General features: G+C 42.5%; 2 protein-coding genes across 2 annotated transcripts in view; one reads left to right on the forward strand and one right to left on the reverse strand.

Annotated features, from left to right (window-relative positions):
* LOC138960362 (tachykinin-like peptides receptor 99D) overlaps positions 1 to 10,000 on the reverse strand; it is a 313,550-nt gene that overhangs the window by 151,820 nt on the left and 151,730 nt on the right. The gene's annotated exons all lie outside the window — the stretch shown is intronic.
* Positions 1 to 10,000, forward strand: part of LOC138960361 (hatching enzyme 1.2-like) — a 33,935-nt gene that overhangs the window by 19,639 nt on the left and 4,296 nt on the right. Inside the window, exon 10 of the mRNA XM_070332254.1 lies at positions 6,850 to 6,990. Within this exon, the coding sequence (XP_070188355.1) occupies positions 6,850 to 6,990 (141 nt within the window). The remainder of the gene's footprint in view (positions 1 to 6,849; positions 6,991 to 10,000) is intronic.

Raw genomic sequence — 10,000 nt, forward strand, 5'->3', positions numbered from 1 at the left:
CGTGGAACGAAGCAGGGAATCGTGGGGAAATCAGGCGCCTCACTCAGCTGCTGAAGACAACGGGTGTCGTGTGGGTGACGTCACTGCCTGCCGGAAGACCCCTGCAGACGGTGACGGCCTTACCGGTTATCCCAGCAGCAGCAACAGCATACAGCACCGCGACACCAGGTTACAGCATACAGCTCCGCGACACCAGGTTACAGCATACAGCTCCGCGACACCAGGTTACAGCATACAGCTCCAATAGGTAGGTACCGATGAGTAGGAAAAAATAGGTAGGCTGCAACAAAAAGCATTGGTGCACTAAACATTCCACGCAACCCTTCACCCTCCACCTTCAAAAATGTCACCTTTACATATTTTATCGAGCACGTGGCCTGCACAAACGAACTTTCAAAACAACAAATCAGCTATTTTCCTTCCTTCTCTCCATATCTGCAAAAACCATATACAGATTATTATTTTAGCCTCACAAAGAGCAAATTATGCGCTAACCTGGAAAGAACAACAGAGAGTATTTCATTCCCCAAAGACAGACTCGTCAACACCGTTAAACAACGATTTATTACCTCAACAGCCTAATGTAGGTAGCTCTCCTTTAAGCGAATCCGCTTCCTTTGATATAGCTTCCGCCCGTCGACGAATTTCTTGCCATACCCCTCTTGCGCTGAATTACTTTATGCGTTGGAAAATTCCCCCGCTCAGCCAAGAGTCACACCTGACAACCTTGTCGTCAAATAACATGTAGACGGCGAAAAGTGGTCCCTTCTTGACGTTCCCAAACGCCCTACTGTACATGCAGAACGGCACGTTGTCATGAAAAGATGTATCACCAACGTGTTGTAAACCAACAAACTTCTGGAAACAAGAAACCTGCCCTTCTCTCTGGCCGCCAAATGTTGAAGTGCCCCGTTTCATGTCTCTTCAAAACAACCTTGAAAATATCACGTGACTCCGCGTGTCACGTATCCAGTTCAGTCACCGTCAGTTTTGCCCTGACAGCAGAAATCACCCACGTGGAACCCCTGCAAAACGAAATCCCCGTGCTGCGCTATGCTCTGTCAGCGGTTTCATACCGTCACCCCGACTCAAGCACAGGCGCTTTTCGTTGCAATTCGAGAAAGGCACCCCACAGAGTGTTCGTTTCTCAATCCATGTCACTAAATCGTGACAAATGCTTGTTATTCTCTCAGGTGCCAGGAGAAAGGTTCCGTATAACTCTCGCTTACTTCATTACACATGTCGCATGCATAAAGAGCGCTTACTGCCCTTTGTATCCTTGGCACAAAGGGTCAAAAATCCCCAAAATAAGGCCTTAAATAAATAAGGCCTTATTTTTGGAAATAAGCCCTTATTTTCGAGAAATATAGTCATTAAAAATGAGGGCGAAAAGAAATAAGGCCTTATTTATTTTAAGACCTTAATACAATAAGGCCTTATTTTCGATAAGGCCTTAGGAAAATAAGGCCTTAAGAAAAATAAGCCCTTGAAGAAATCAGGCCTTAAAAGAAAAGGCCTTCAAAAAAAGGCCTTATTTTTCTGCGCATCACTACTGCTCACCCTAATAGCAGCACACAATAACTTAATGACACATATGGACAACACACACACACATACACTCATACGCACGCGCACACTCACGAACGCACATATGCGCGTGAGCGCGAAAAAAGAGATAATGAATGGAACAAGAGAAACATTTCCAAACGATAAACATTATGACAATGGTTGAAATCGGTTGTCGCTCTCCTGTACACCTGTACCTACCCTAACGCATTTGCAAACACACACAGACACACAGACACACAGACACACAGACACACACACACATGCACACGCACTCACACACACTGTCATAAAGTGGTTTGCATGTGAAATAAATGAAATTGCTTTCATATGTACGTGTTCTGCCCTATTGCACTGTCTCTACCCTTTTCACACCAAACACTTCAACAACAGAATTTGGGAGGAATACAGGCTCATTATTTCCTCAACCAAAAACAACATACTTCTTCACTTCAAATACAACAATACGAATCAACTTTTCGACACACAGTTCGCACAATCTTTTAGCTTTCACTCAATGCATGTCAATACATATTATAAAGATACTTTCTCAAATATAGATTAACGCACACAAGAAGGTACTGACAGACACTCACGAGTTCGAATCACGGCTCACTGCATGTCGCCAGTTTCACTTCCTTGTGTCGCTGAATCCTCGTAGAATAATGAATTCCCAAAAACTCTCACTGTAGATGCCAACACACACCTTTCACGTTTCTCCCCGAGAAACCCTTCCGCCATTAGCGAAAGCAACCGGCGTCAGCTACGACCGGTAACGATGAAGACTCCTTCGTCTAGTCATCCTGCGCCGATGTGGTCCCTTGCTCGCCACCATCGTCCCGCGCTCTTCCGTGTAAGGTCCCTCCCTGGTACACGCCATGGAAAACCCTCATGGAAACTCCTAAAGAATTTAACCAAGTCTTAATACAACATTCTCTAAAACCATCTACCAACTCATACATTCTCGTTCATTCTACGTTCCCATTCCGTCCACATTCAATATCCAAACTAATACTTAATCCATGAAAAACACTCCCATACAAAGTATCCCCGTCTTAAACATAACATAAATGCGTAACATTTATGTTCAAGAAATTCCCCATGAAAACCCGTGATACAATTACATCAAGAATTCTCTCAAAGCTTCACACCAAGATTTGGTGCACTTTGTATACACTAACCTTTACACTCCAGCTATGTATCCCAACGTCAATAATATACAACATAGTAAATCATTTACCTTAAGAGACCCGTCTCTTGAAAGAGTACTTGTTCCCAGAACAAGACCGACACGCGCCGACAACCTTCCCGGTTGAAAATCTCAAACGCTGTGACGTTATTTACCCCAGACCAGCTACATGTCTCAAAACACAGCTCATCAAGCTAAAGCCAGTTTTGCGTGGAACGCACAAAACCCGTGAATAACGCCCTCCAGTCTCTACGCCTTGCGCTACACATTTAGGGAGGTTAAAATCACGACGTTGTTCACATCACAAATTATGCTACTCACATCTTTGTGACATCCCCCTTCCCGGGGAAAAAAGAAAATTCTTGAGTTTTCTTTTGATCAAAACAACCTTCTTTTTCCACACATCCCATAAACCTGTGGTATGCTCTGATCTACGAATGACCTGGACAACATGTCTGTCAACGTATTCCTGTCTCATGCTATCGGATGAACCTCGAATGCTAATTCTTGCAGTGAAAGACACCACCGCATCACATGTTTTGAAAATGTCACCCATTTTCCCAAACACCTCTTTCATCTCCTCCTTTTGACTCTCTGTCAAACCAGGATCAAAAACAATGTCTCTGATTGTCTCTTCCTTTCCCTTAGGCAATGTAGGTAACGGCAACGGCTCTATCTCCTCAATCGGAGGTAACACTGCAACCTTTGCCTCTTCACATTTACTTGGGAAAACATCATGACTGCCCCAGTCAGACCTCAGTGAAATGCTTTCGCGATATCCACTACTTACTTCCTCAACATCAACAACTTTCTCTGCACAAACTGCATACTTCTCATCCTCTCGTGACACACTCAACACCTCTTTCAATGTCTCATCTTCTCTCAGCAAACTTATCAGATCCTCCTCGTTAACCGACAAATCAGGAGTAACCACATTTTTCAATGGCACCGGGGAATCCTCCAGTTTCTTTTTGGCTTTTGCCCTACTCGTACCACACGCGACCTTCTCAAGTACCACCTCTTCAGTGATTTTCTTGTGACTTACATCAGCACACAATCCAACACCCTGCGTATTCCCAAGGAATAAATCTACTCTGGGTACCACACCCTGAAGATTACCTATCACTAGGTCAGCGACTGGGTCTGTGAGCACACAACATTTCAACTTTCCCTGAAAATATGGGGTATCGACAACCACTTCCGCCAATGGATACAAATCAATCCGTCCACTAAAACCTTTCACCTTTTGAACCTCTCCCTGTATATACTGGCTTGGTAAGACCAACGACTTCCTTACCCCAGCTACATTAGCTCCTGTGTCTCTCAGTACTGAAACTTGCTTCCCATTAACGACCCGAATGCTGCCGAGCTAACCAACACCCCAGCGTCTTGACAATCAGCTACCGACTTCGCTGAATATGCTACCTGAAAACATTCTCTTGCGTAATGGCCCAACTGCCCACATCTGTAACATGTGTCCTGATTCTGCTGTTCAGTACCTGTACCTCTAGTACCTCCTTGCTGCCATCCTCTTCTACCCGGCCTACGATCCTCTCCTCTGCCTTGAAACCTGGTATTTCTGCTCATACCATCTTGTCTTCTGCCACTATCACCTTGACCACGATTGTAAGACTGTCCTGATCCACGATTCTGATTGAACGCTACGTTTCCAGTCACCAAAGGATTTACTTGACTCTTTCTGGCCAAACATTTATTCGGATGGGCTGATTTGTACGTTTCTGCGCTAGCAATCATGTCTTTTGAATTGTTACAATCACGTTCTTTCAAAAAGACTGCCAAGTCAGTGCATACACTGTTAAGAATCTGCTCACACAACACAAAATCAAACAATGCTTCATATGAGGTTTCTATATCCGACAACCTCAACCAACGGTTGAACAAATGCTTCATCCTTGTTACGTATGTGCCAAAACTTTCATCAGCCTCTGGCTTCGTACTGCGAAATTTCTCACGAAATCCATCTCGAGTGCACTGAAACTTCTTCAACAACTCTTTCTTCAAGTCTTCATACGACAAAGTACCCGTTGAAAACAATGAATGAAACAAAGACAAAGCTCCACCCTCCAGATAAGCTGATAAGTATGTCGCCCACTCTGAATCACTCCATTTGTTCGCCTTTGCATGCGTTTCAAATCTGTACAAGAAACTGTCAATATCATCTTTATCTTCCTTGAACATGGGGAGTTTTGGGTACTGGGGCCTAATGCTGGGACCTGATCTCCCACCTGCATTTCCACCTGTACTTTGCTGCGCTTCTTTTTTAAACTCCAAATCCATTCTCCTTGCCTCAGTATCTGCTTCTAGCCTCTTTGCATCTAATTCCATTTCTAACTTTCTTGTCTCAGCCTCAACTTTCTTTGCTTCGGCCTCAGCTTGAGCTTGTGCTTTCTTTGTCTCAGCCTCAACTTCTAATCTTTTTGTCTCAGCCTCAACTTCTAATCTTTTTGTCTCAGCCTCAACTTTCTTTGCTTCAGCCTCAGCTGCTATTTTCTTTGCTTCCCTTTCCTGAATTCTCTCTTCCCTATCCATATGATCCTGAGCAAACTTAAACAAAGCTTCTGCCTTTAAGCCATGCTTCTCTCCCAATGCCAAATAATGATCATATGTGCCACCACCAGTATCACTACGCTCAGCCATCTTTACAATGTCAAAATATCAAAGTAATCTCAAAGTAATACAATGGTTCAAGTAATACAAATCCACAAAATTATTTTAAGTATCAAAAAGTTTGTATCATACACCAGTTTCTCGCAATACTAAACACACACAAAAGAATATAATAAAATACTAACTAACAGAAATCTTGTGCCTTTTAAAAAACAATCCTCAAATTGTTTACTACTTAACTATTTACACAACCAGTCTCAAAAATAAACAATAAACTTAATAGAGTCCAACAAAAAAAATTATAATTTAGAAAATATCAAATTAAACAATCAATAGCAGCTTCAAACACTAGTCAATCAATGTCAAACTTAAACTAACAACTTTAGAACATCAACAACAACAAAAATTCAACAAAAAAATTAACTAGAAATGTCAAAGTTTCTCAAACCCAAATAACACACTTTAAATGAAAAATTCAATTCCACACACCACTAACCAGCGTCAGATCCTTTAAGGAAAATCAATCGGCAGAGCAAAACCAAAACAAAATTTAACTGTTCACAACAACAACAAAAAAATTACCCAAATAATTGTCCAAGTACAAATGTTTACAAATTACTACTAACCAAAAACAAAATAAATTTTCAAAAAAAATAAACAAAACTTTCCCCAAACCAACAACTAAATATCAAACACTAGTATAGGGGAAATTATCACCCTATTACTAATCCAACTACAAATAGGAACAACAATAACAATAATAAACAAAAACACTTTTCAAGCCAGAGTACACAACTGGAAAAAAAAATATCAGAGTCCAAACAAAAAAATACAAACTTTCAGAATATATACACAAAAAAAAATGGCACACCCTATACTATTTTATTTAAAATAAGCCTGCACCTCAACGACAACAATTATACACAACAGTCAATCCAAGATAGAATCTAAGAAAAATAGTTTAAAAAAACACCTAATAGGAAAGAGAGCTAGAATTCAGATAGAAAGATAGATAATAAGTACACAGAAAAGGAAGCATCTTGTTCGATTGTTATTTTGTTAAACATTTTGTACTAGTGTTAACGGATGTGTAGCTGATCGGAGCAACTTTATTCCCAAATGAAAGGTATAACTATGTCAATGTAATTTTGTAATTTTTGAGTTCTCCTTGTGTACCATTCCATACCATGTATTTCTGTATTTTATATGATTGAATTTATATTTTTAATGTGCGTCTGTATTTATGTGTTGTATAAAGGACAGGTTGGAAGAATAGGCTTTGCCTAAAACCTTTATCCTTTTGTAATAAAGTTCTGAGTCTGAGTCTGAGTCTGAGTCTCTCTCTCTCTCTCTCTCTCTCTCTCTCTCTCTCTCTCTCTCTCTCTCTCTCTCTCCCCCCCCTGTTAATCTCACAGATCTTCGGCAGCTAATTTAAACTGATTCCGACACACGGTGGAATGTTTCAGAGAGCGTGGTGAACTGCAACTTCGATAGCAGCTTGTGCGGAATGACTTCGGATAGCCAATCCAATTTCCAGTGGACTCGCAAGTCCGGCAGTACCCCCACCTCTAATACCGGACCCCATGCCGACCACACCAACAGTGCTGGTCAGTTCTCTGTCCATCTGTCTGTCTGTCTGTCTGTCTGTCTGTCTGTCCATCTGTCTGTCTGTCTGTCTGTCTGTCTGTCAAGTCAGTCTGTTTCTATCGGCATCTTTCTGTCTCCCCCTGTGTGTGTTTGGCACTATTTCTGTATCTCTGTTCCCATATCTTTATCTCCCTTTGTCTCTCTCCCGATATCGGACTCTTTCTCCCTGGGTTTGACTCGCCGGTCTATGTCTGACTGCTCTCTTTCTCGCTACATATAATCGTTCTCTCTCCCCCTCTCTTTCTGCCCCCCCCCTCTCTCTCTCCTTCCCGAATATAATGTCTGTCTCTGTCTAGCTCTGTCTGTCTCTGTCTCTCTCCGTCAGTCTGTCTGTCTGTCTGTCTGTCTGTGTATCTGTCTGTCTGTGTGAATTTCTGATTCCGACACACGGTGCACAAGCTGCTATCGAATCAGAATTTCTCTCCCTACCTTTCTCCCCCCCCCCTCTCTCGCTCTCTCTCTCTCGTTAAACAAGGCTGTGTTCATGTATAAAATTCGAAATGACGACTGTCCTAAATATTTGCAATCACATTTCAAACATGCCACAAAAAGATATGGGTCCCAAAAAATCATCCCTCCTATACCTCGCATAGACCTCTATAAATCGAGCTTAGCCTTCTCGGGAGCGTTTCTCTGGAACTCCTTCCCCCAACAGATAAGAAATGCAACTTCAGTGAAAATGTTTAAGAGACAGTCACGTTCACACATCATTCGTGAATGAAATGTCTTGTTTGATTGTTATTTTGTTGAACATTTTGTACTAGTGTTAACGGATGTGTAGCTGATTTGAGCAACTTAATTCTCAAAATGAAAGGTTTAACTGTGTCAATGTAATTTTGTAATTTTTGAGTTCTCCCTATATAATTCCTTAAATGCACATTGTGTTGCAATCCATACAATGTAATTCTGTATCTTATATGATTGAATTTTTATTTTTTATGTCCGTCTGTCTTTATGTGTTGTATAAAAGGACATGTTGGAAGAATAGGCTTTGCCTAAAACCTTTATCCTTTTGTAATAAAGTTCTGAGTCTGAGTCTCTCTCTCTCTCTCTCTCTCTCTCTCTCTCTCTCTCTCTCTCTCTCTCTCTCTCTCTCTCTCTCTCTCTCTCTCTCTCTCTCTCTCTCTCTCCGTTAATAGGCACGACATATGAGGCTACCAGCAACACATCTTTTTCAGTGCCGAAAGCTGTCTTGTTTATTCTTAGAGCAACAGTATTGTCAATGTCGGTACTGACTTCCGAAACAAAGCACGACATGGATTTTCTTATTAAAAGTACGACTCCGCCTGAGTGCCTACCTCGCCGAGAAAGTTTCTTCGCAGGCGCGACAAATTTGGCAAAGTCAGTAAAAATAGTACTAAAATCAAAGTCACTGTTCACAAATGTCTCTGTCAAGCAGACTATGTCGAAAGAACACACGTAGCTAATAAAAGATAAATCAGGAAGTTTAATTTGTTATATAAATTTTCTACATTGTACGCTAGAAACTTTACATTACCAGGATGGTCGGGTTTGTCCTATTTCTTGTTTCTTTCTGAGCGCCGCACATTACTGCTTAATCCTTGGCTGTTGTTGTGAGAGCGTTGTGACCTCTCACCTTCACCCCAAAAGCGGTGAAGTCCAGACTGCTGTGACCCAGTGCCACGGCTGTCACGACGCTCGTCACGTGCAAAACGCTGTGATCTGTCAGTGGACTGCTCCCGAACAGGGGAATCCCCGTGTCTCCCTCTTGGCTGCCATTGGCGTTGACCTTTGCCCCTGTTGTTATGGTCGGCTTGTCGCTCGGCTGGCTGTCTCTGCGTGGTTGGCTCCCTTGGTTCGTCTGCAGCAGCATCGGCGTAGAGTCTTTGACCTTCTCTCGGTTGCACAACAAGCTTTCTTCTTTTGAAAAAAGCCACGTTTCCCTCTCTTTTGGCTTCAGCGACAATCTTGGCCTGGTTTCTCGTCAAGTCGTTCACAGCCCTCACTCCCTTCTTGAAGAGACTGTCTCTGTATTGTTTGTTGGTTAGGATAGACATTTTGTCTTTCCAACCACAGAACTTGACGATCATCGGTTTGGGCTGGCCATCTCCGCTTTCCCCCACTCTGTGTGCACGCGCTATGTCGTCTGGAGTCCACTTCTTTTGTCCTTCCACACTGTTCAGTACATCTGCCACAGCTTTGGCACAGGCATCGTAGTTCTCATGTTCCTCTCTTTCGGGCACCCCATACAGACGCAAATTATCACGCCGTGAAAACTCTTCAAGTCTCTCTATTTCTGTATGAAGTTTGCTCATCTCATCTTGCACGCTACTCATAGCAGAAGAAAAGTCGGCGATAATTTCTTTGTTTTCCTGATTGGAATTGAACAGATATTCCACATCATCTTTGTTTGAGTGAACTGCCGTTGTCAGTGTCTGGTAGTTCGACTCCAGCTTGTCACACCTTTTGTCTATTGCATCACATTTGCTTTTCACGACTCCAATATCTGTCTTGATAGAACTCAAGTCTGTCTGTATGTGATGCATATTGGTTTCCAGACTCTCAAACTTTTCTCCTTGTTGCTGAATGGCTTTCAAGATTTGTGCTGCCATGTCAGGAGCTATGCAAGTTTCGATGGCAGTAGGTACCGGCGTAGTTTGTTTACTCACAGTTTCAGGTTGTCGGTACTGGTTTGATTCGTTTGTTGTGTCACCTTTTCCTTCGTTATGCTTATCCGGGCCAGCAACATTTGTAGCGTCTGTGGTAGGTCCTGGGTTCATTTCAACGTCGCCACAGCACAGAAAGTAGCTTGCCACAAACACAAACCAAAGAATGTCCAGTCTGCCCCTAGCGCGTATCACTTGGACACGCATGTTGACAGCGTGGCTTGCACGCTGTGCCATGAAGCTCAGGTAGGTTGACACAAACCGGCCACAGCTGACACGAAAGCACAAGTTATGGACAGGCATGTTTCTTGATCCTCTTGATTTTTACACCAAAATGAAAAGC

The sequence above is a fragment of the Littorina saxatilis genome, linkage group LG2 (assembly GCF_037325665.1).
Source record: "Littorina saxatilis isolate snail1 linkage group LG2, US_GU_Lsax_2.0, whole genome shotgun sequence".
Lineage (NCBI taxonomy): Eukaryota > Metazoa > Mollusca > Gastropoda > Littorinimorpha > Littorinidae > Littorina > Littorina saxatilis.